General features: G+C 48.1%; 2 protein-coding genes across 5 annotated transcripts in view; one reads left to right on the top strand and one right to left on the bottom strand.

The window, feature by feature from the left end:
* Window positions 1–3,401, top strand: part of RAP1A (RAP1A, member of RAS oncogene family) — a 79,864-nt gene extending 76,463 nt beyond the window's left edge. The window contains exon 8 of the mRNA XM_084756024.1: window positions 1,703–3,401. The gene's annotated coding sequence lies outside the window, so the exon portion shown is untranslated. The remainder of the gene's footprint in view (window positions 1–1,702) is intronic.
* A 9,625-nt stretch (window positions 3,402–13,026) lies between these two features.
* Window positions 13,027–26,087, bottom strand: INKA2 (inka box actin regulator 2). 4 transcript variants are annotated; one of them, XM_084756820.1, is made up of 2 exons: window positions 25,894–26,087; window positions 13,027–14,290 (listed from the first exon to the last, which is right to left on the bottom strand). In XM_084756820.1, exons 1-2 carry the CDS (start codon window positions 25,948–25,950, stop codon window positions 13,445–13,447), a joined length of 903 nt encoding a protein of 300 aa, XP_084612946.1. In that variant the 5' UTR covers window positions 25,951–26,087; the 3' UTR covers window positions 13,027–13,444. The 4 variants fall into 4 exon arrangements, with proteins under 4 accessions (XP_084612946.1, XP_084612948.1, XP_084612945.1 ...); XM_084756822.1 differs by lacking the exon at window positions 25,894–26,087 and adding an exon at window positions 25,518–25,736; XM_084756819.1 differs by lacking the exon at window positions 25,894–26,087 and adding an exon at window positions 25,189–25,341.
* Window positions 26,088–26,149: the final 62 nt, after the last annotated feature.

Raw genomic sequence — 26,149 nt, 5'->3', positions numbered from 1 at the left:
ACATGCATGTGTCTAGAAGCATAGTGACCAGCTCATATGCTATATATATGGATTCTTTAAGTGACGGTACCCAGGGCACATGCACCAGCAATTCATGAGTTCCACATCCTCCCTAAGGTTGGTATTTTCAGGCTTTCTAATCCTGAGCCATTCTGTCTGTTGTGTGGTGTCATGTCATTGTAGTTGTACTTGTCAGTTCTTCTTAAGAGTGGCTGGCTTTGCCAGTTGCATCAAGTAGTAGTTGACTTCAGGTAGCATTTCAGCTTTCATTAAGATACTCATGGCAGTACTTGCACTGCCAGTCAGTAAAAAGCCAGGCTCTGTGAGCTGGTTACTTGTTTTCCTTTAATTACATATTTAAATCCCCTGATGTCTCTTCTTTGTCAGCTACTAAACCCAAACAGAATGCTTTCATGGAACAGATGTATGGTGTAGTTTGAGCTAATTATGTGGATATGACTAAATTTGATGGAGTTAGAAGAGAAACATAAACTCTCCTCACTTGAGAGTTGTTGACGCTAACTACTGTCGACCTTTGGGGCCTATTTAGTAGATTACTGCTTTCCTATCTCCTGATGAGCTAATTTATACTCCTTGGAGATGGTGATGAGTAAGTATCTCAAGTAGAGAAAACAGTTGAGCAACTGCAAACTTTTTAAAGGGAAAATAGAAAGGAGTGAAAGGGCAGAGACTGTCTCAGGTGCTCAGACTTGGGAGATGAGCTAACACCTAAATGGTTGGTGTCACGGAAGAGCTAAGTGGCTTTTTACTGAAACAGATTGATTAAGGCACTTTAAATCATTAGTTTCCTGAAAGTGGTTTTTGTTAAGATTACTGATCTTTGTGTGTGTGTTTGACACAAAGATAGAAAAATGAAGTTTCAAATTGATAATATATTGTTATACTCTTTTAGAGTTGTCTGCCTTATTGACGCTGCTACCTTGGCAAACCTGAGTTTTAACTTTGCATTCTCAGAAAATGTTTTGTTTTGTTTTTAGTTTCAGTTTAGATTAAAGGAAAATATACCACTTGGCCTATCGTGATTTTAAAATTTGTTCATACATGAAGTTTACCTTAGAGAAAAGAAATCTTGCCTAGGTCTAGAAATAAGCTATTTATATTAGTTGCATCAATCTTTAGACTTGTACATAATTCAATTTAAAGTATAGTCTCCTGGGATCCTTGTAGGTGTGTAATAATGCCCAATAATAGAGGCCTTCGCATTCAGAGTGCTGTGCATTGACCTGCTGAAGCTTAGTGTGGTGGCACATGACCACACAAATGTTGAATAAGGTAATGAAAAATAAGGTAGTAAAATGCTTTATAGGTAGGGTATTAAATGAGATGTGAAATACTAAGTATAACAAAACCAGGGACAAACGAAAATGATTGATTAATAATAGCTGTTTGTGAACTGGGTCTTTTATATTTGATTTGAACGTTGGAGACAGTCTTGTGCACTCCAGACTGTAGCCAAGGTTTGACGTGAGCTCCTGATCCTTGTCCCTCCACGCCTGGCCATGTTTAATGGGAAGTAAGTAAGGTAGCTCTTGTACTGAAGGAGCGCGGTGAGCTTCAGCTCCTTACTAATGGCCAACAGCAGTTACCATTTGTGTGTTACTAGATACCTGTTTATTGACTGCCACCTTTCAACACTGAGAGAACTCTGTCTATATTTGTCTGTGTCTGTTCAATGTTCCAGATTACAGAAATGAAGAACTGTTGCCTAATTGGAAAGTGCCAGCATTCCAGACTTCAAAAACTAAATCTGAAGAGGCTTCTCCTGTTTTATATATTATGTGAAGAATTTAGATCTTATATTGGTTTGCACAAGTTCCCTGGAGAAAAAGTTGCTCTGTGTATATCTCCTGGAAATAAGACATAGTATTTCTCCTTTGCAATAGCAGTTATAACAGATGTGAAATAAGATACTTGACTCTTAATACAATTATACAGAAGAGCATGGATGCATTTCAAATGTTAGATGTTACTACTATAATCAAATGATTTCATATTGACCTTTTTATCATGACTCCTCCCTATCAAGCACTAAAAAGTCGAACCATCACACTTTATATCTGTAATGATAAAGATTATGAAATCTTCCCTCAAACTCATTGCAGCAGATAACTTTTCTGAGTCATTGACTTCATTTTATATTTAAAAATTATGAAAAATCATCTGTCATTATATTCTATTAAAATTGTTTGTGCATAATGCTTTGGAAAAATGGGTCTTTTATAGAGAAAAAACTGGGATAACTGATTTCTATGGCTTTCAAAGCTAAAATATATAATATACTAAACCAACTCTAATATTGCTTCTTGTGTTTTACTGTCAGATTAAATTACAGCTTTTATGGATGATTAAATTTTAGTACATTTTCATTTGGTTTGTGTCTTTTTGTTATTGTTTATAGACTTAAGTCCTTTATTTTATAACAACCACATTGTTTAAAATGCAGCAGTAGCTCCTTTCTGCCTGGATTCTGCAGAACACTTGGCTCTAAACTACACTAATCAGTGATTTCTCTAAGAACAGATCTCACACTTCCTGCTCTAGATATATTTATTCTTACTATACAGTAAAACACGCCAGAAAACATAGAATAGTTTTATATATTCTCTCTTGACCTTAAAGATTGTATCTTACTGAATAAAATATCCCACTCTGTATTATTTTTATATGTGAAAAGATAAGTTTATTGCTGTATAGGGGTTTGGCTTTGACTGTTGCGAATCCTGCACAGCTTGTGATCTCACCCAGGGAGTCCCTGCCGTGGTTAATGTGTTGGTGTGAGTCCACCAATGAAGGGTTACGTGGAAAACTTCAAACCTGCTTCCTAATAGATGCGAGGACTTGAGGGAAGCTGTTGCAAGTCAGAGCATAAAAAGGGACGCGTAACTTCACTATATGAGTAGTGTAGCCGGTGTGATATGAAAATGGCCACGTCACAGTCGAGCTGGCTGTACAGAGGTGCTCTTCTTTTCCTTCCCAGTTGCATTTTACAGAGATGAGGCTTATGTAGGCCATGGACTTAGGGAGGTACTGCTGGGTGTTCCTCACGAAGAAAGAGAAAGCAAAATGACTTGTTGGCCAGGTGCGTACTGGAGAAGAGAGCAGATGCCAAGCTTAGGAAACCCTGTGCCTTGTCCCTGAAACCAAGGGACCAGTGCTAGAAAGTAAGTCTTTGCTCAGGGATCTAGATACGGTCTCATTGCAGCTGGGTGTGAAGAGGTGTTCATGCCTTGCCGACATTGCCAGACATGTGGGCAGCCCTTCAGTTACTAAGTCAGCTTTAAAATGTAAGATCTGACCAACCTGAAAAAATGTCAAAAATACTGTTTGAAAATTTGGAAACTGTATTTTGATATTCTAATAAACTTAGCTACTTAACATTTCCCTTTTCTTGATCCAGTTCTGCATGTCTGTGACTGAGGGGCAAAACTTTAAAAAGCTAAAACGCAAGTGGAAGGATAGGGTCAGGTTTTCCCAGTGAGAGAAGCTGGGGGTTTTTTTTGTTTCATTTGTTGTTGTTGTTGTTGTTGTTGTTGTTGTTAATTGTTTTTTAAATGAGGTCTTGCTTCAAACTTCTGGGTTCACATGATCCTCCTGGCCCAGCACCTTACGTAGCTGGGACTACAGGAATATGTAGGCACCATATTTTAAGGACATTTGAAGTCAGTTAGGTTTTGAATTACTTCTCACGTTTCTTTGGACTTAAAATCATTGACAGACAGATCTCTCACAAACCAATAAAATGTCTAAACACTGTGTCACATGGGTTGTGTAGATATTCGCTACATTAAATCAAAGTGTTACCAGGAGCAGGAACTGATTTTTATCATATTCCTTTGTCACATCTTACACTCTCCACTTGGATTAAAAGTAAAACTCAAGAAAAATGCTCAAGGGAAGACCAGCAGAGTCAAAAGAATGCAGCATTATCGAAGGGAAATCTTTACTTGCTGAACAAATTGGAAAGGTGTTCTGTTAAGCTAGAGGGTTGTCCTTTTATAGTGTCTTTTTGTGAACTCCTTGGTCTTGAAAAGGGTGATTGAAGACAAGATATATATTTACAGCCAAAAATTCAAGAGTCTCTATCAATTTGAATCTTATGATGTATATCCATGAACAAATTCCATAGTAGTGTTTGTGGCTGTTTGGGGTATAATAGCTTTAGTTGTGTTGTTGTTACTCAACAAATTAATTTAAAGGAAGCTTAATGCTACAATTGGTAAGATTTTTTTCTTCTTCTTCCAACTAGACCACAAGCAATTTTAATGACTTGATGCCTCCAATCTAGTTTTAGAATTAACAGTAAATACTAGTGTATCCTCTTCCGCCACCAGGGGGAGCGTCCGTATCACATGATGCTTCTACCAGCACTGAACCAAAAGTGTTCTGGACAGGCCTTCCTGTACAAAGAGACATGGCACTTACAACTTATTCAGGGAGAAACGATAAACAAAATTTGTGGGAGGTATGAATACAGTTTATCTTAATGAGCTGTAGATATTTGAGTATTTATTTCTCTCAGTGTTTGGAGAAGCAGTGGCTGCTGGCGTGTAACTACCGTTATCTCCCCAGCTCTAAACTCATCTTGGTCTGGCACCTCCATCTCCTGTCATCAGAGGCCACATTTTACTTCTTGGTAAGATGGTCCCTTTCTGAAGTTGTAATGTACTTGTAAAATGAATACTTAGAGGAAATGCTGTTATGGTGTTAGCCACTTCACTAGAACGGTGGTTTGGAGTCATTTTTCTCCATATATGAGTAGTAGTAACATCCAGCCTTTCTTGAGTCTGGCCACTTTAAAATAGCTCCCTGTATACTCTCACAGGCCAAGTATTTGTCAGCCATATGTCCTGAGTTTTGGCTTAGGGACCAAGGGACAGAAAGAGAATGAGTACTGTGTTTTTCTTCCTCACCAATACTCATAGGATTTTTTTTTTTAATGTCAGCTTGTAAAGAAATTCTCTCATAACTGGAGGAGGAAAATAATTTTCAAAACATACTTTTATTTGGGTCTTGTGCTTATTTAAGGTGTAAAATAGCCCCACTGAATCCACACCAAGCATCAAAAGAACATGTTGGTTTCTGGAAAGAGCCTGTCTTGTGGGAAGCAAATGAATGTGAGCATTGAGAACGCCTGACTACCCAGCTATTAGCATTAGTGTTGCTCAGAATAAGAACACAGATATTCCTGCAAAGACAGTGCAGCTATTAGGTTGATCTTTGGTCTCCCTTCCTGCAGTTTCATCTTGGATCCATTGACTGTGCAGGTCTCTTAACTCTATCACATTTAAATGTTCTTGTAAGGAGAGCTAGAGGCTCGAAGTGGATGCCGAGTTCTTTGTTGAGAAGACAGCATGGATTCTGTTTTCCAGACATTAACAACTTTAGAAGGAAACCTGGGAGTTGCAAGTGCTGTGGGCTTGTTAAGAAATAGACAACTATAGTTCTGGGCCCAGCTGCTAATTGCTTATTCAGGAGACTGGCTATTCCCATATAGGAAAAACTTTAATAAACCTTCCCATTTTAAACAGTTGTGTGGCTCTTACTTTGAACTGTTGCTTTCTGTGAGTTTCTTTAATCTTACCCATGTTCAAATTCTTACACTAGAGTTGGAGGGCCTACAAAGCAGAAAAGTGCGTGATCTTTAATGGGCCTATCAATAGTTAGCTATACAGTGAATCAAGCATACCCAAATTCCTTCCCTTGTAGACTTCTTTTTAAAATGGCAAAAGATTGTGCTGGGGAGATGAGTAGGTGGGTACCCCAAGTGGCCCCTGTGCAAACGTTGAGGACTTGAGTTCGGATCCCTACCACTCATGCACCCATGTAAAAGGCAGGACCTAGTGATCCCTGTAATCCCAACACTGGGAAGTGAAGACAACGATCCCAGGAGCTCACTGGCTATCACGTCTAGCCGAACAGCTCCAGGCTCAATGAGAGACCCTGTCTTATACAGTGGACAGCGAAGGAGGCACTCAGCATTGACCTGGCCTTCACACGCATATGCAAGGATACATGCCCTTGCACATGTGCACCCACTTAGCACACATTTAGATAGGTAAAGTGGCTGAAATCTCTTGTGTATTTATTATGATGAATGCTGTAAAAAAAAATATATATATATGGTACAAAGGGCAACAGGAATGAGTAGGTGGGAGACTTCTGCATCCCTGTGTTGGCTATGTGAGGAAGCACTGAAAATGTGAGCCTGTGCAACTGCCTTGGAGAAAGGTCTCCACACTGGGCAAAGGATGAGGGCAAATGCTTTACCAGAGCATGTGCTGGCCATGTGGGGAGACTAATGAAGAGGTCAGCATGGCTGGAGGAGAATGAACAAGGGGAAGAATTGAGTAGAGAGAGAAATGAGCCTCAGTCTGTGGTATGCGCGGGAAGGATTTTAACAAGAGACAACATAAACAATCAATAGTATGTCATCAAGAACACTGTTGAGGCCTGGAGAGATGGCTCAGTACTTAAGAGCTCTTGTTGCTCTTGAAGAGGCCCCAGTACCCACATGGCAGCTCACAAGCATCTAAGTAGTTCCAAGGGTACTGTGCACGTGATGAATATGAATATATATATACACATACAGACATACACACACATACATACACACATTCATATGCGGACAAAACACCCGTACATATAAATAACATTCTTCGTGAACCACCAGTTCCTGACACTTTGGCTCTCACAGATGTCAGATTCAGGAGTAAAAGCTCTTGCTCTTATTTCTGTTACCTGAGATGGTTTGTTCTCTCAGGTTTAGCACGGGGCCTGACACCCTGGACATTTGGTAACTACTAGCTCGCTCTCATTCCCTTAAGCTTCCCTGCCTGTCCTATCACTACAGATGGGGCAGCAGTACCTCTGGCTCTCCAGGGTTGTCTGTATCATAATTTTTAGTCCTATCGAGTAGAAGCGAGCTTTCTCATTGATGTCTGGCCCACCCCAGTGCATGAGAAATCCACAGGCCACGGTTACTAATGTAGCTCCTGGTCCAGCTTGCCTGAGCATCACTGAGATCTTCCTCTCCAGCTGGATGGGCTGTCTAGGATGTGGAGATGCTAAGCATTCTGTCTTCCCAGTTTGCAAAGGAGGTCTTAGAGCAGAGGAGGTGGCGCCTGCCTGTCCCTTGTGGGTTGTGTAGAGCTAATGGAGAAGCTTGAAGGCACTATTTGACCCCTTTACATCAGGGTCCTAAAGCCAACCCTGGAAACACTGATGCAAAACTAACCATTTTCTGGGCTCTAAGTTTATTCATCTGAACAGATGCTTAGAACCTCCACAGAGGGTCTGAACAGTTGCTTCACTCGGTTTGGCTCTGTGATGATTAGCAAGGTCCTTAGGCTAGTGGTGGCTGTGGATTGAACTTGGTCTGAGATTGGCCAGGGAGCTGCTACACAGGGGTTCAATTGCTGCGCTTGCCTCATTTGGAAGGACTTTTACTTTGTTTTGGTTTTGTTGTTGTTTGTTTTTGTTTTTGTTTTTCTAAGTGCTTAATGCAGTGTTAGGGAGGGGGTGCTTCAGTGGCAGAGAGTGTGGGTGGAGTAAAAGCAAGGCCAAGGGGTCAATCCCCCATCCCCACCCACCCAGCCATACACACAGACACACACACACCATCTATGTATGCTCTCGTGTCCACCCTCTCCCGTAACTTCCACACGAGTGTCTGTGGACCTTCTGCCTTCCAGGAAAGCAAGGCCTGGTGGGGAGACAATGCCTGGAGTGTGGCCAGAAGTGGGACTGGAGGTAGAGAAGGCGCTCACCACCCAAATCTCCGTTTCCTTCCCTCTGCCCTGCCCACCCCACCCCTCCTATAATAGTCACAATAAGGGGAGGAGGATCTAGCCGACTTGGTGTTCCCATTAGAGCATAGCAACTTAGGAAAACATCCTGGGGTAGGAAGGTCTGGGACCAGATGTTAATAGAAAGGACATCCATGAAAGTGATTCCTGTGAGGAAGACTGGAGGCCAGGCAAGGAAGGGAGAAACTTCGGGGACTGGGGCAAAGGTTACTTCTACTTGGCTGTTGGTTGAAAAGTGGCTGTGATCAACTGAAAGGCCTGAGCAGCCCAATGACAGCATGACAACAGGCAGGAGGTGAGAGGGGGGAGGTTAGATTCCACAGCCGGCCGGAGCTAAAATAGAATTGGCTAGAAAAGCCAAGCAGTGGACCAAGGACAGGGGACTTATCTACAGCTTGAAGAGGGAGCCTGTCTACTGGTTTCCTGCTCCGACAATAACTGCTCATGGCTTTCCTCTTTCCTGGGGAATGGCCTTTGAAGCTGTAAAAAAAATAGGAGAGGGGTCAACTAAGAAAGCCTGGGAGGTGGGGAATCACACAGGCAGCAGCCCTGTGCCCAGTCAGAAATGCTGAGTCGTCACCAGCTTGGAGGTGCTCACAGGTCTGACTGAGAAGGAGAGCATGTGCAGAAGTGACTCGCCAAGCCAAGTAAGTACTGGGGTGTAGGCCAAGACACAGATGAGGCCTATGGGAGGGCTGCGGGGTGGCTCTCAGGCCAGGAAAAGTAAAAGGCAGTTCTGAGCAGGAACTGGACTTGGAACAGCACAGCCAGACCCAAGCATGGAGCAGTGACCCATCTCCTTGGTGGGTAAAGTGGGTGAGAAATTCCAGAAACTAAGCCCAGCAAGCCAATTGGGGGTCTGCTTGAGCAAGGTCAGGCCTCTGACACTTGGGATGGACAGAAAGACAGGATGGAGTCACAGCTCCTACACCACGCAGGTTCTGGTATAAAAGGACTTCACTTGGATGAGGACATCTTCCTTTTTTGAACGAGCATCTTTATGGGTAACCCAGTGCCTCGCCAGCAGAGCGGAGACATAGTGTCGCAGAGAGTTAACAAAGAGCAGAGGTGCAGAACACGGGATCCTGCTGTCTCTGGACAGGGTAGAGTCCAGTCAGGGATCCAGCTTGAGGAGCTGCAGAGGAAAGAAAAATCTGGTAATTTTCATGAGATTTGCCCCCAGCTGTGAGCACACTGATTTGTGGCCTCTGACCAGCACAGAGGTGCTTTCAGGGAACACTGGGGGCGGTGAGATAAAGAATGAGGACTTTGTTTGCAGGGACAAAGATGACTCCTTGGCTATGGCTGCATGGGTGTGCATGGGGCTTGCAGGAGATGGTGGAAGGGAAAGGTCACAAGAAAGTCAGGGAGTAGGTCTTATCAAATTCAGGCTTTGTGGGGGCATGAATCTTAGGGATGGCCCCCAGATTGGCTTGAGGAGAGGAGTGGTGTGGCCTGGAAGGAAGCCCAGGCCACCAAGGTGCAAAATCTGGCTCATTCAGCTCCATCCCTGGCCTGCAGCTGAGGCCCCACGTTGTCAGGGAGGAAGACCTGGGTACATAAGACATTGGATGTGTCCCTAGAGCAGGTTCTTTTTTGTTGTTGTTGTTGTTGTTTGTTTGTTTGAGACAGGGTTTCTCTGTGTAGCCTTAACTGTCCTGGTCTTGCTTTGTAGACCAGGCTGGCCTCCAATTCACAGAGATTCACCTGCCTCTGCCTTCTGAGTGCTGGGATTAAAGGCGTGTGCCACCACCACCTGGCTTTAGGGCAGGTTCTTAAGCGGTGTGGGCCTCAAGCATCTTCCTAGCCTGGCCCCAGGCAGAGTGCTAGCCTTTCCCACTTGACAAAAAGTATGAGTGTACCATTTGACAAAACAGCCTAGGACAGCAGCATTTATCTGTACAGTGGACATAAAGCACATTCGTACCTGTCTAGTCATTGCCACAGTCTTGTGATTAAAAAAACAAAACAAAACAAAAATCTCTATACTTTTTAGCACAACACCAAGGCTCAGAGAAAGCACTGTTTATTTTCAGCATTATCTGTTGGGGTCCATAGTTAGGCAGGAGATGAGTGGCTGGTGCCGTTTCTATGGATCCTGTGTGTTGGGAACAGCATTCTCCACCCCTGGTGCATTGTGCTCTGTGTCTGCATCATCCCTGCTTCATACAAGAGCAGCTGAGCCTCCAACAGGTCAGGCCACAGGCCCAGGCTCACAGTGACAGGCCTGGGTCTCGATTCCTATCTGTTTGACTTGAGATCAGGAATTCTTAGAAATATCTGGTGCTGGCAGAAACACGAACCGCCCTGGTTGGAGAGATCACCTGAGGTGAATGGTCATTCTCCAGGGAGGCTGCAGCCAGGCCACAGGCTCCCAACACATGCTGTATTCTTGATTTTATCCTGCGGAGAATGTTGGGGTGACTTGAGAATGACAGGACCTCTTCCAGTGGAGCCTTTGTGGGGGGGAAGGTGAGGATGCTAGGCAGAGCTGAGCCAAAAGGCTGTTCCTCAAGATTAGTTTGGGTTAGAGATCACCCCGAGGGTAGACCTCAGAAGAGATTAGAGGAGAAAAGAAAGAGAGGTTCCAGGTCTGCAAGCCTGGAAGGAGCAAACAAAGAGATCTGGCAGGCTCTACCAACCATGCCCATCAGGGAGGGGATCTTCCAGTGGGTGCTGTGGTTGGAAAACACCTATAGCCTGACCACAGACAGGGCCACGGAGAGGCAGGTGGAGGCCTGAGATGATGCCTAGGCCAAGCAGAGGCCTGCCAAGAAATTAGGCCAGGTATGGGGCTGGCTTCCATGCCAGGCAGGAGAGTAAATGAGCTTCCAGTTCATTTGCATGTCCTAATTAACCATAAAATGAGCCCAAGAGGCAGAATTAAGCTGTCAGTTTCTCTCTGCCTACTTCCACTATCTCCTCCCTGCATGCGTTGCCCTGCACTCTGCACTGCTAAGGCCAGAGGCATTCCTAGTCCGCTCCACTTCAGCAGAGTGTTCCTCACCGCTGTCACAGCAGGAGCCAAGGATGTGGACAGAGAAGTAAAAGTTCTATGAGGCTGAGTCACCATAATCTTTCATCAGCCAAGCATGACATAGTAGTTTGAGGCCCAGGCAAACTTCCTCCGATGGATAATGAGCATGCGGCTTGTCCATCATGAAGAGTCATGAATAATCTCAGAGGACCAAGTGTGATTCTTGATCTGGCTGGAGAGCACATAAGGACAATTGGCCAGGTAGCGTGAACACAAGATTGGAAGTCGATTACAACCTATTTCTGTTTTGATCCAGCTTTGTAACTGTGTGACCCTGAAGGAGTTTAACTTCTCTGAGCCTATTCAGGTAAAATGAGTGGCCGTTTCCTAGGTGTAGCAAAAAGGAAACAAAAACAAAAGCAAAGGTGCCCAGCACCTGTGGATTATCTGGGAAGCCAAAGTTACTTCCTAATTGTTTTGTTTTGGTTCCTTGATTCTTCTGGCCAAGTGGTGGTTTAACTCCTTTTCTTCCTGTTCCTTGGTAGCCCTTGGAGGTCAGCAACTGGCTCTCCCCCATAGTTGAGTTCTCACCTTCCATTACAATGCCCAGACAGGAGAGGAATCTGTCATGTTGGTTGATTTAAATGATTTGAACTATGGCTGGTCCACAAAACAAGTGAGTTGCCCGGATGGCGAAGAGGTGACTTGGCTTCCTATACAGTCATAGTCCATGGCGTCTTGAATAATTTGTTGAGTGTGCCGCCTTTCCGGAACCATGGTGTGACTTTCTCACATGCTCCTTCTCCACACACATTGCAAGCAGCCACCAAAGGCAGCCACAATCGTCTTCCTTCACCAGAGGCAGAAATTCAGGGGAGACGGGATGGAAAAGGACCTGCTTTGCCAAAAGGAGTGAGCCCAGCTGACAAACTCCAGGCCAAGGTAGATAGATAGGCCTGGTGCCCAGGGATCCGAACTGAGAGCTGCTTTCCTTTGCCAGCAGCCTGATCTGGGCAGCTTGGATGCCGTGACCCTTTGACCCCATTGATTTATCGGGAAGATAATTCCAGGTCATTCTAGGTCTGAAAGAGATGGGCTCATTGCCTTGCAAAACCAGAACAGATCAAAAATAAAAAACCCTTTCCCCACTTAGGAAAAAAAAAAAAGACCATTTAACTCATGGGAACTTGCAGGTGACTCTCCCCACTGCTGCTGTTAGCTCCCCACTGCCCCATGCCCCTCCCGCCCCACCCCCACCCCCCACCTCATCCCTATCGGTCCCCCTTCCTCCACTCAGTCCCTCCTGTCAGTCCCCTGGGGGTCTAGGCTGCAAGCAGAAGAGCTTCTCTTGTTATTTTTTCTTCTCCAATTTGCTCCTAATGCTCTGGGGGCAGCAGGCGGCTTGCCTCTAATTGCAGTTGTCACACCCCATCAAGCTGAGCTGGGTCTACTGGAGGGAGGGAGGGAGGAGCTAAGGCACCCTCGGGGGTGGGGGGGTGGGGGGTGGTGACTGGGCTTGAACAGGGGCCTACTTTGTTCTCTCCTGGCCAAGAAGGGGATGCTGAGATGAATCCACCATGGACCTCCGCGGCCCTGGGCTTGCCTGGCGTCAACCTCACCCCAAAGGTCCCCTTGTTGACTTCCAGGGTGATAAGGATAGATGAGGCCCAAGGCATCCAGTTCGCTGGGTGAGGAAATGTGGACTAAGGATTTTTTTTTCTAAATGCATGGGTGTTGTTTCTCGGATCACCCCAACCCTCAGGAGTCAGGATGGGGTCTCACTGCTGAGCCAGGGAGTGTGTGACTCCAGGGTCCAGCAATAACCTTGAGATTCTTCTGACCTGTTTGGGTTTATGGCAGCTGTGTGTGTGCTCTCAGAGACTGCGGCTTCGTTTGGGTGGGCATGCCTAATTAGATTCCTGGGACAGCACCTGGGTGAAGGCACATGGCCCCCTCCTCTGCATTTTGGAGGAGATATGGGAGCATCTAAGGCTTCCTCTCCGCACCCCCTACCCCCACCACACACACACCCTCCTACTTGTTCAGTCTTCCCCAGCACCTAGCTATGGACTGAAATCTTGGTCCTAGAAAGGGCTGTGAGTAGGGATTTCCCTCTTTCTGGTTCCATCCTGGGACACCAACCCTAAAAAAAGACAAAACAAAAACAAAAACAAAAACACCTTGCCTGTAGCAGTGCCTTGCCAGAGAAACAGAGCATTAAAATGGGTTGGGGGGCCCTGAGACAGGTCTTTATTGGGAGTTCTGCTGGGAAACCTGAGGGGCTAATGTCTCTTTCCATATAGAATGTTCAAATGAGGTCTTGGGAATGTCATAGGCCAGTCCTGGACTCCTCCCTCCCTCTCCCAACTATTGTCACCTCCAGCCTCAAAGAACAACAACAACAACAACAACAACAACAACACACACACACACACACACACACACACACACACATTCCCTCAGCACAGCCTGCCCTGTGATAGCCTCTCCCCACTGCTCTAGTGAGGCCTAAGAACTCTGCTTTCCTTTCTTTCTGAGGTTGGGAACTTGCATCTGGCCTGAAGACCGAGCCATCTGCCCTCCCTCTCCCCCAGGGCCCAGCCTGAGACCGACTTTTAGGTTTAGCGAGTATCTCTCGAATTCAGACCCAAACAGCTGTGTTAACGTCAAAGCCCCCACGGGAGGGCTCTAAGGCCTTGGGGCTGCTTGTGGCGGGTGTTTCAGTGTGCCTGGGCTCTCCCATGCTTGAAAAAGGAAACCGTCCAGAGCCCTTGGAGAGGCTCCTCTTCTTGGCTTTCTGCGAGCGTCCTGCTCGTGACTCCGAGACCATGGGAGTCATCCAGCCCGGCTTCTCCTTGAGCAGCCTGTCTCGGTCAGGCCGCACGCTACGCAAGAACTTCCTAAAAATGTTTGCTGTGAGGGCAAACTTGCGACCCAGCTCCCTGGATTGGCCTTTTTCTCCTTTGGATTCACTGGCTCCCGCAGTCTCACCCTTCTCCCCGCCCTTTTCCAGTTCTGGTAAGTCTAGCCAGTTGCCCACCAGGTCTGCAAAAACATTGTCCCCCAACACCAGCGGCTGCCGATTTCTGCCCCGTGACATCAATGTGGAGGTCCAGTCATCTGGTTCCACCCACTCTATGCCCTGTTGGGTACAGCTTTGGTGCTCTGGCAGCCGTGTCTTGGGGATGGCAGCGAGCTCCTTCCCACAGACACTCCTGTGGCATGGAAACTTGGGACTGTTGTCAAAAGAAGGCTGGCTGGAGGAGGGACAGGCCACAGGCCCAGCAGGACCTCCACTGCCCTGCCAGCAAGGGCACTCAGGCTGCTTCTGTGAGCTCTCCGGACAGCTGAAGGCAGAAGAAGCGCCTCCAGAGAGCTCCAGCTGTTCCAACGCTGTCTGCACTTGGAGGAGCTTCAGTTCTTGCAGTGCTCCCATCATGCAGTTCATCTGGTCCTGTAAGCCATCCCCCACCTCCTTCATGGACATCTGTGAAGAAAGGAGACACAGGGCCAATGAGTGCTGGGGCTACAAGGGGGGTTTCTCCTCACAGCCTTGAGCCTCAACCTGTAACCTCCGAGTATACACTTGTAGGTCTTCCAGCCTGCCATTAGAACCTCACCTATACCGTCTGCTACAGGGCAGACGTGTCGGGAGAGAGGAGGAACCAGAACACTGCCACTGCTAGAGAAAAGAAAGAACATAAAGGGCACTGCGCTAACCAAGACAGGCACTGTCCTAAAAGCTGTTCAGATGTTCCACTGCCTGCTGGACCCACAGTACGTGAAATTATCCGTCAAAGTGCTCAGACCTTATATATTCTGTGAGTTCGAGGCCAGCCTGGTCTACAAAGTGAGTCTAGGACAGCCAAGGCTACACAGAGAGACCCTGTCTCAAAAAAAAAAAAAAAAAGAAAAGAAAAGAAAAAAAGAAAACCAATCCAGTACAAAGCCTATTGCGTGATAATGACTATTGACTTCATTACTGCACTGCACTGAATGCTAGCATCAAGGAACACACACACACACACACACACACACACACACACACACACACACACAGGGGTGGCAAAAAAAAAAAAAAAACAACAACAGAATAGACAGACAGGCATGGTGGTTCACACCTGTATTCCCAGCACTAGCTTTGAAGTACAGCATATAGGCGTCAGGGCAGGAGAATTACTTTGAGATTAAGGACATCCTGGGATGTGTAGTAAGTTCCAGACAAGCCTAAGCCATAGAGAGAGACTGTCTCAAACAAACAAATGGAGAAAGATAGAATGACTTTATGGGTATGCCTTGTCCAAAAATCATTAAGTTGGGGACTGGAATTTTATGTGTTTGGTTGGTTACTTGGTGTGTGTGTGTGTGTGTGTGTGTGTGTATGTGTGTGTGTGTGTGTGTGTGTGTGTGTGTGTGTGTGTGTGTGTGCGCGCGCACATGTATATAAACACATAAATGTATGTATATATCAATTTATATTAATAAATTACCCTATTTTAATCCTGTCAACCACTCTTTGAAACTGTGACTATTGTTACTTCCATCTCAGGACACTGAGGCTCATAATGACCCGACAGCAAAAGGTGGAACTCAGTTTAGTCTGAGGGTGTACAAAGTGGCAGTAGTGTTGACTAAAGAGATGGCTTGGAGGCCAAGGGTACTTGCTGTTCTTCCAGAGGACCCACATTCAATTCCTAGTACCCACACGGCAGCTCAAAACCATATGTAACTCCAGTTCCTGGGGGATCTGATGCCTTCTTCTGTCTCCCTCAGGCACCACACATATGTGGTGCACAGACCTACATGCAGGCAAAATACTCATATACATAAAATATAAATAATTTTTAAAAGGAGTGATAGTAGCCATGTTCGTCCTTCCTGTGTCATTGCTCCCTGGTGGATAAGGGTGGCAGTAAACATTTGAAAGTCTTTACTGTGTAACAGGATTCATGCTGCACACAGTAGGTGTCTCGTCTCATTCGATTTCTATAAACCCTGGAAGGTTGTTATTTTCACGTCAGCAAGTGAGTAAGCCACGGCTGGAGGAAAGGAAGGGACCTGAAGCCATGCAGTGCCATAGAGCCAGGATTCAAGCCCGGGTCTGTCTCAACTAGCAACCATTGCCTGCAGATGGCTGGGCAACGGGACCACACTTGAAGGCTGCTGTGCCCTCTATGGAACAGTAGAGAGGGGAAGAGAAAAAGGGCTGCTAGAGAGAAAGCATAGGCCTGGGGCTTATTCTAATCACATGACTGGTCAGGAGAGACAGGCCAGGGGACTGCTTTGTGCCAGAAGCCCCTGTCCAGCCCTGCTCAGCCCTGCTCAGCCCCCTCCTCTCCTCAAGTACCTGTTTCCTCCTGCATTCCTCCTGCCTTCTCAGCCTTGCTGGCTTTGGCGGAGCCATGCCAGAAGCAGGGATTCTGAGGCCAATGCCCCTAACCCCATGTCCTAGGTACCATCTGGTAAGGGGCTGAGGGGCTGACGTGACTTGGGTGAGGGCCCCACTTGGAGGCTGGGGAGGAGAGGCCTCTGATAACATTCACAGAGTTCTTAGCCCCTGTGGCCAAGCTGCCTTAGGCCTGCCAGCTCCCTCCCTACATCCTGATCAAGTTACTCACAGTGAGCCTCTGTGCGGGAACCATCTGTTTTTAAGCCCCCCAGAGACCCAGGGGATCATCTTACCTCCCAGGCTTGTCTTAATGCCCAGAGCCAAGCCCAAAGCATGGGGAGTCAGGGGCTAAAATTGAGGGGAACACAGAGGCACTGCAGCGTGGGCTGTCAGCTGGCCATCTCTGGCTTCTAGGTTAAATCTCCTGCCAACCCTGGCCAGGGAGGGAGAGATCAACCCAAGCTCCCTTGAGCCGGCAGCACTAAAGGTCAGTGGAGGACGGTCAGCCCCCGAGGGCTAGGAGGCCTTTGCTGGGCTGCAGAGATTGTCCTTGCTTTGTGCACTTTCCTGAGACAGGGAGAGAAGTGACACAGGCTGACAGTCATAAGATTTTGCTGGGGCACATAAGGGCCATTTGAGCGGCCGGAGTGGTGGCTCCCTGGTGGCCGGGAAGACACAGAACCTGTGGAGAAGCTGTGCCCTGCCATTGGTGGTCCTGGTCCTGACTCGGCTCCTGCTATAGCCCAGGATGGAGTTAGACACTCCAGGATGCAGACCCATCTCAGCTTCTTCCTGGAAAATTGTACACCCACCCTCCCCCCCCCCCCAACCCTCTCCATCCCTACCTCACAATGGACTGTCTACCACCTGGAACCGCTGTCTGGACACTCTGTTCCTCTCTAACTTATTCCTGCCCTGCGATGGAACCCCGGCCCCCCCCCCAGGATGGAACCCCGCCCCCCTGCCCCCCAGGATGTCCTGCTCCTTTTCTTCCTTGCTGGGAAATGCTGCAGAAGCCTCCTCCGGATCTCCAGGCTCCAGACTCCTGAGTCTTGTCTCTTCCGGATGCATATCTCCATCCCTTCACCTCACTCCGTGTCTCTCTATTGGCAAAACTCAAGTATCACAGGTCTCCAAACGAGTATGAGCTCTTGTTGAGACCCATGATGGAAACTGTAGTTCCTGGAGTTTGAATCCACGCCTCATGCGTGTCCCCACTGTGCTCCTGTCAGGGAGCCCTCTTAGATCCTTGAGGTACATATCCCCAAAGTCCTACTTCTGTACTGGGCCCACATCTTCCTCGGCTTAAATGCTCAGTTGCTTATATTTACTGAGTAGTGACTGTTTAAAGGTGGAGACTGAGATCTGCCCATCACTGGGTCACCCCAGAACCCACCTGACACTTTGTATGACACTCACAAACCGTAAATGAGACTGCTGGTGCCCCTCCCCACATCATCCCTCTAGACTGTTTGCTACCCGAAGTCTCTTGCTAGACAGAGAGCGAGCCAGGCCTATTTCCCAAGTTTCAATTCACCAAGCCGCAAGGAGTCTAGGCTGGTAGGCTTTCATCCAGGAGGAGGAAGGCAGTCAGTCCAGAGGTAGTGGGCGGGATGAAATGACCCTATTCAGTCTCCTCCAGTGTGGAAAAATCCATAAGAAATAATGCTGACATTTTGTAGTTTTCCAGGAAGAATGCATGTGTGTGTGTGTGGCGGGGGGCGATGTATAAATTCAGGGTTGTCCATAAGACAGAGGCTCCTTTTCAAGAAAACAAGGGCTGAAATTGTATCCATATTGAAAATATCCTCTATTAGTTCAAAACTTGGGGTCTAGAAATGAAAGGAACGGGGTTCAAATTCCAGGTCTGTCATGGAGTAGCTGTATTTTAAATTTTCTACGGAATATTGGGGTTACTTGTTGATTTGCTCTATTTTCTTCTTGCTATACAGCCCATCTTGGCTTCACACTCACAATTCTCCTGCCTCAGCCTCCCAAGCAGAGGCATCATTGGGATGGGCTATCACACCCAGCTCAATTTCTCCATTGGCCTCAAATTCACTGGGGAACGATATTGAAAAATCTCATCCTTCTGCTTCCACACCCCCACCCTCACCCCCACCCCCTGCAAGTGATGCCCTTCATGCCCAGTGTTATGCAGTGCTGGGAGCTGAACTCAGGGCTTTGTAGTAGGCAGGCACTGAAACAACTGAAGTTCACTGCCAGCTCTCTTCCTCTGTTCTTTCAAATAATAGAAATAATGGTCCCTGTCTCAATAGCTACTGTGCAGCTTAGATGAGGTAATAAGAATCTACATAGCCTAAAGAAACCATCAAGCGCAGGCTGGCTGTCAAGACTTCCAGCAAGCTTTCAGAATCTTTCTTCTTTGGTGGATCTTCACACTTGATGATGCTAGGATTCCATGTATCATATGTGGTCTGACCAAGGAGAACACCTCTTTTGTCCAGCTCCTTAATTCCCAACCCTGCCTTACTCAGGCCGGGGAAGGGAGGAAGGGGAAGCCCCTTCACACACACACACATCCTGCGCACCCCGCTTCCTCCTGACCACTCACACTGACTTCCAGGAGCCCAGCCTCAGGCAGAGGACATGCCAACACTAAAGAGAAAGCAGCTATGAGGGGGGATGGGAATAGAAGGAAGCTGTGGGAAGCTGTGAGGGCAAGGGCAGTGGAAACAGGAGCATCCTCTGGGCCATGACTGTGAGGGGAGCCAAGAGGATATTTCCCACCAACCCCAAGGGAATGATGTCATCCGTGGAGAAAGAGCCAGAGGCTGTGCAGCGCTCTTCACTCAGAGTGTGGGACCATCTGGGATCCCAGGGTTTCTCTTGTCTTAGGACCAGAGAGGGAGGAAGGGAGCGGTGTGAGGTGAGAGCAAAAGAGCAGGTTTAGCTTAGACAGCCAGAAAGAAATAGCTCTGAGTACCAATCTCCATGCTGGAGGCCTCTTAGTATCTCAGAGCTGCAAGGATCAAGTCATGCCCTACTGGCTCTTAGGAGTCAGCTGGTGACATCCTCAGAAGATCTCATCTGGGTAGATATGGCTCCAACAGCCCTGCCTCCCCTGCAGCTATATGCCATCAAATGCAAAGTCCTTAAGCATATACCAGTGGAATCTCTTTGAGAAAGGCTTAAAGATTTCCTCACCCCGACCTTTGCCCTCGTATCAAGCCCCAGTTCGCTTACCTCCTGCCTTTCCTAAGATTCTTATTTTATCCTATACATTTTCTGCATATTAAATCTTAGTCTCTCTAGCTACAATCTAGCCTTCTTGGTGTGGTCAAGAGTCCCATGCTGTAGTCTGGGGACCTCATGTGGTCCTAAACTGATGACCTTGGCACTTGTCATTGGGCAGACTCGCCTGTGTTCTTTAGGTTGTGAACTTGTGACCGCCTAGTATCTCAGAGCTGCAAGAGGGCTAACATCTCAACCTTCCTGTGTAGGGTATGTGCCCTTTGCTTTGCATTGCTGAGCACCGCTATTGCTCTGAGTGGCTGGCTAGGCAGGAGGAGGAAGCCCCACTTGATGGATTAGGAAGTTAAGGATTCCCCTCAGATCATCTTTGCTAGAGCCACTGTTAACCCATACATCCTTTTTCTAGCCTTCACTATATTCACTGTATGGTCAAACGATTTAAACTCCTATTTAATATTTTACCTAAGTCTAGTCCTGTTATTATTATAGCTGATGTGTTTATAAAGGAATTTGCATAATAAGTACAGCACAAGCCGTCAACTGGTGGTAGCTGTAAGTGTATCTGCACCCCCACTCCTGTTCTAAGGCTTTTTGGTGGAAGAACTGAGATGCCAAGGCTGGCCGCCTTCCTGTAGACCAGTGGGCTTCACTGATACCACGGACCAGTTAGTTTCACGGAGTGCTGTGGGAAGCCAGGCCAGTGAATAGGAAGTGGATGAAAGTGTTACCATGAGATGAGGAGTGGAGTGTGAAACCACGGTCAGAGGGCCTCCCAGCCCCAGCTCTGTTCCTCCCCACTACAGGGTCCTAAGAGGAAATAATAACTACCTGCCATTGGCCAGCAGGTCCCTCCATCCTGAGTCACAGAGCAGGAAGGGGTTCCGGGGTGAGCTGCCTATGGGCCGACCCTCCCATCGGCACTGGCTGGGCCCTTTGTGGTGTGGGAGGAGAGGACTTGGGAGATGCCAACATCCTCGGCTCCCTTCCCAAGTCCTGCCTTGGGCCCCCTGACTGATCCTGCAGCTGTGCCCGCCTTCCATCCATCTCACGCCCTCTCGGAGCTCAGCAGAAATCCTTTGACACAGGCTCAGCTTTGCCCATGGACTTGGCAGTGTGCCCTGTCTCCCTTCCCCACCCCATTACTCACAAAATCCCCACACAGTTCCTTTCAACCCCTGGGGAAGCCAGGAGGAGGTTCTGGGCCGGAAATGGGAAAAGCCCCACTTTTGCCAAGTGACCCATTCTCCAGCTCAGTGAATAAGGACCTTCTTGACTCTTGGCTAGAACTTTCAACAGGAAGGTAACATGGAGATTCTGCCAAGAGCTGCGGGAGGGGGGAGGGGAGGGTAAAGAGAGGAGGAAGTGAAGGGGGGAGACACGATGAGCCTGCTTTCCCAAGTGAACCATCTCCTGGGGGGTCACACGGCCAGGCAATAGGCAGATGGGGAGAGAGGCCCAATATCGCCTGCTCAGCCCCTCGCTCCTGCAGTCAACCAAGGAACCGGAATTCCCTGCTTTCTTTTTCCTCCCTTCCTAGTTCAGATCATCATACTCTTTCCCTACCTCTTCTAAGTCATGTCCCTTCCTCGTTTGCCTCTTCCCCTCTCATGCAGCATCCCAGCTCTCAGGACATACAGCTCCTACTATGCTGCTCTGCCGTGCACAGGGGGAAAAGCCAGGCCTCCATCTCAGCCTGTCACCCATCATTTCCCTGCTACAGTCTGCGGCCCAGCAAACTCAAGTTGGTCTTCAGCCATCCCCAGGACTTCGGCCTCTGTGTCATCTGCCTGTGTTTCACTTATGTGCCTGGAATACTGTTTATACCCTTGTGCAAGTCCTCATGGGTCACCCAAGGTGTCATGTATGTGCTGTCCCTCCACAACAGAACACTTGAATCACACAGCTGGATGTTGCTTCTCCTTTCTCAGAGCACTGAAGCACGCCCCTTTCAGAGCATATACTGCCCCATCTCTGCACATCTTTGCATATCCCACTGAGCAGATAGGAGCAGCAGCAGCTCTGTGGTCCTCTGTCTAGGTCTGAATCCAACCCTCACCACTTATCGCCTCTATGACCTTGGCCACATCACCTAACCTTCTCCAGTCTCTGTTCTCTTGATTTAGAAATGAAAATAAAGCTTGGCATAGTGGCTCACACCTATAATCTCAGGCAGTCTAGGTAAACTTAGGTAGTGAAACTCTATGTCAAAACAGTAAATACACACACACACACACACACACACACACACACACACACACAAATGAGAGACAGAAGACAATAGTAAAAATACAAATTTTGGGGTTGCTTTAGCAGTTGGACAGTGTTATGTATTTGGTATACAAACTTTTTTTTCAGCACTGAAGATTAAACACAGGATCTCATACATACTAGGCAAGTGCTCTGTACTGAGTCACAACATCAGCCCTGGTATTTTAATATCAATATCCATATAGGTTATATTTTCTATTAAGTAACTGTATCCTCCCTTAAGATCAAATATAGGTCTGTTTTTATTTGTATCCACAGTGCTGGTATCTGGTCAGTAACTTAAACCATTATGAGCTCAGCAAACCTGTCTGACTCTTATACAGACCAGTCTGATAAGGCCAGCATCAAGTTTATCAAAGACTGGGTCTGGTGGCGCACACCTTAGTCCTGTCCTTGAAAGGCTAAGGGCAGGAGACTCTCAAACTCAAGGCCAGATTTTGCCTGCTTTGTCCTTTACTCTCTACAGAAACCACATGAAATAGGCATCTTTAACAATCCATGCTAAAGATGAGAAAAGGCACTAATGCCAGGGTCAAACAGGGTCAAGATTTGGGTTCAAGTTGACAGGACCCCAAATTGTATGTCCCTACGGACCCTAGACTACCTGACCCAGAAGCTCTCTTTCTTCCTCTGGGAGAGAAAAAAAAATTGCTATTTTGCTCAAGACTTGAAAGCTCCAGTCGTAACTTTCTCACACCCTTCTTTTCTCCTTATTTTGCTTTTAGGCCCCATTCCTTAGGACATCCTAAACTTGTAGCCACTAGCGACTAAAGAATTAATTGCCTTCTGGGAATACAAGTTCCCTGAAAGGACACTCGCCAGCCTTCAAGAGAGAAATCCCTTGTTTGCTTCCCCAGCCCTCAACTAGGAGAGACATTTCATCATGTCCTCTTATAACAGCCCCCCTCCTCCAGTTAGTCTCCCCAGCCTGTCTGAACTTCAGGAGCTCTCGTCATCCAAACTCTATGCGCATTCGTATTTTCAGAATTAATCTGAACTAACAAGGAGTGGTCTATGGGCATCCTCTGTCTTGCTTCCCCAGTGGGCCCGTGTCTATACATTTGTTGGAACCCCACATGGAAGCCGTGTGCAAGGAACAGCTGGTCCCAGGGCCTGTTCTCAGTCAGGCCCCTCTTCGGCAGCTGGAGGGAAAAGGGGAAATGCTGGACCTTGTCACAGGCCCCACCCCTACCCCCACCCCCAACTAAGGGTGTCAGCTGCTGCTACTTTTTCAGCCACATTTCATTCCTGAAACTCAACCCTCCTCCCCTTTCAGGCAAGGAGAAAGGACCAGACTCTGGCTATCAACTTCATTGAGTCCTGGGTTCAGCCTCTCTCCTGCATTTTTTTTTTCAGTGCAAGGTTTTTGATTCAAGAAATTTGGCTATTTGGCTACCTTGCATTTTCAGGAACAACTCTCCTTGGTTGAATTCCAGTGCCAAGGAAGGGACTGGATATAAGAGGGGACACAGAACGCCCTGGACAAAGAGAATCGCATGACCTGTTAAGGTCACCTTCTCCAGTAGCTTTATCCCACAGTACCTGAACAACATTCTTAAAGGGAATTTAATGAAATAGGCAAATGTAGATGTTAATCAGAATTACATGAGGTGTTCCTGGGCAAGAATCAGGAAATATACAGTCCTCTTGGATGGCACTGGAGATCCTGTCTGGAGTGAACCAACTACAGTGGAAAAGCCTGGATGTGGTGTACGCCACACTCACCTCACTACCATCCCAGAGAATAAAGATGTCCAAAGTTCCCTATCCCGCCACAGCCAAGCTACATGGAATTCAATCCCCTAGAGTCAGTCCATGGAGGAAGGCAGCTCACGGGTGGGCCCAGGCTAGCAGCACTTTGCTTTCCTCTTTGCTTCAATTGGGGATACTGAGGCACAGAGATTCAGCCTTGCTACTTAAACACTGACGTGAGGTGTGTGTGTGTGGGTGGGGGGGGGGTAGAAATGAGATGCAGATAGCTGCCCTATCACTCTCTAGAACTCTCTTCAGTAAGCTGCCACTGGGGAGAGAGCAGAGTAGCATGGGGGTGGTGGGGGTGGTGGTGAAGAACTCCCCCATCTGAGTGTCATTCTGGGCCCCAGGCCAGGCACTTGGCTTCCTCTCCAACACAGTGAAAGGCTGGAGATGCTCAGACAAAGGGCCAAATGAAAGCTGATGGGGAGCGGTGACTTTAGTCTCTCTCTTTCCTTCTCCCAGGCACAAGGGCCCAAGACCTTGGTGGGGGTTTGCAGATCAAACTCTGGGAAGCTCAGCTCAATGCAAAAAAAAAAATTTTTTTTTAATCCTCTTGACATCCACAGACTGTCTTCCTCCCCTCACTACCTCCCACCTAGAGTGACGTTAAAAATGCAAATCAGTGAGATTTAGAAAATTCATTCCCATGCCAAGAACACCCACAAACCCTCTATCGATGCTGATGTAGGTGGCGTGGTCCCAGGTTCCAGGCCAAAAAAAAAAAAAGAGGATGGTTAGAGTCTTTTCTCACCATGGGCGTTGGTCCTCAGCCATTGTCCTTCCGGTACTGGCCACGTGAGGTGGGAACATGAGCATGGGATATTGATGGGCCAGGACCACCATCCTGAACTAGCACAACATGTATACGAAAAGTGATAAGGTACAGGGCATGGTACCAAAGAACAGCAATGGACCCTTTGGCTCTCACCAGAAAAGTGTTTCGGGAGGCCAGTCACTTTCCTATCTGTGCATCATACAGAAAGAGCTCGGTGGGAAGGACTAAAGAAGTGAACAGTAACCCGAAAAGGCAGACCCTTAGACTGGGACAGGCGGGACTAGTGCCTGTGCACCTTGGGTCAGGGAGCATCAGCGAGAACACCTGCTACATCCAGCGCCTCTCTCTACCCTACTACCGCCAAAGCCTGTCCTCCGTAGTACACTGCAGGAGCAGGCAGAGTGGGGCCTCTGCAGATGGGAGCAGAGAGAGGCTATCTTGGGATCTTAGGAGACCTGAGCTGGGCAACTCTCTGGAACCAGGTCTGCTGTTGGGTGCCTGGGTGGCCTGATTCTGAAGAGAGGAAAGAAGAGGGGAGCAAAGTGAGGCAGGAGAGCCTACTGCCATGAGGGATAAACCGAAAGAGTCACTGAGAGACGGAGTGAGAGGGGAAAGCTTAGAAAGTCTAGATGAAGAAAGGATGGGTGGGGCGGAGAAAAGACGCATGTGCCTACCTATCTGCCTGAATGCTGGTTCTAAAGGAACACTAAAGGTGAGGAGGTGGAGGTAGAGGGGTGTGTGTGTGTGTGTGTGTGTGTGTGTGTGTGTGTGTGTGTGTGTGTGTGAGAGAGAGAGAGAGAGAGAGAGAGAGAGAGAGAGACAGACAGACAGACAGACAGACAGACAGACAGACAGACAGAGACAGAGAGAGACAGATGGAGACAGAGACAGAATGAAACCAACCTGGCCTCCCTAACACAGTTCGGCAGTCATTTCTCCCTCTTTAGTGATTCATTCCCCCACCCCAGGGTAGCATACTCACCCTCAGCACCCCGGGGGCCCGCAGCACACTCCCAGCACACTTCCCAAGCCCAGACCTGACATCTGGCCGGGCCTCCACAACTCCTGCTCCGCGATCTGCCAGGCAGTACCCCTCCTCCCCCGTCATTACAGCTGCCACCCCCCTCCCTGCTGGCAGACAAGCCCGGGCAGACAGCCGGCCAAGCCTGCCCCCGCAGCCGCGCCAGCTTTGCCAAACCCAGAAGAGCTGGGGGGCCCCCCGGGCGGTGCCAGCTCCCCACGAGCGAGCAGTTCCAGCCTGACCTCCTGGCCAGGGCAGGGATCTGTCCACACGCTACAGGAGCCCAATACCGGAGCACCAGCAGTCGCTGCCTGTGCCTGTCGCTCCTGCAACTCTGGGCAATTGAGCCTTCCTCCATCTGTATGCCTGCCCTCTCTGGGTGTGCCCTCTTTTCTTCGGTTGTTCTGTCACATTCAGCTTGGCTGGCTGCTCTGACTCCCTGTTAGTTGTTCGTATCTCATCAGAAATCTTTGCCAAAGTTTCTTGCCTCTGAGCGATGGCCCTAACCTCTGCCTACCAGTTGGCATCCTCTCTCTTCTCTCCTCTCCTCTCCGCGCCCGCCTGGTGCACGGAGCGCGGGGTGGGGTGGGGGTGGGGGGCACAGGCCAGGTGCTTAGGTCTGAGTGGAGCAGTCCTCCCGGTCCCCGGTTCCCGCTTGGCTCTTACCAGCTCCTGTTTGAGGCGACGCAGATAGCAGTCCATGTCCCTGCTCTCCTTCCACATTCGCCCATTTGCCGGGCTGGGGCTCACGAGAAAGTAGGGTTCTCTGGGCGCTCCGCGTCCCTAGCTGCGCAGAGCTGAGCCTCTGCTCCAGCTTGGGGACTTAAAGCGGTGTCCCCTGCCGCTCGCTGCCCGGGGTAGGGGCGGAGGAAAAGTGCAGCAGCCAATGAGAACTCAGAAGGGGTATCTTCGGCCAATGAGA

The sequence above is a fragment of the Acomys minous genome, assembly GCF_964271855.1.
Source record: "Acomys minous genome assembly, chromosome: 14".
In the NCBI taxonomy this organism is placed as follows: domain Eukaryota; kingdom Metazoa; phylum Chordata; class Mammalia; order Rodentia; family Muridae; genus Acomys; species Acomys minous.
This window is presented reverse-complemented; position numbering and strand designations above follow the sequence as displayed.

Bases quoted from the DNA above. Each gene is read 5' to 3' on its own strand.
- INKA2 (XM_084756819.1), bottom strand. From the start codon at position 25,314: ATGACGGGGGAGGAGGGGTACTGCCTGGCAGATCGCGGAGCAGGAGTT. The intron at 14,291-25,188 runs GTGAGTATGCTA...CTTTCTTCACAG, and splicing joins GGGCCCCCGGGGTGCTGAGG to ATGTCCATGAAGGAGGTGGG.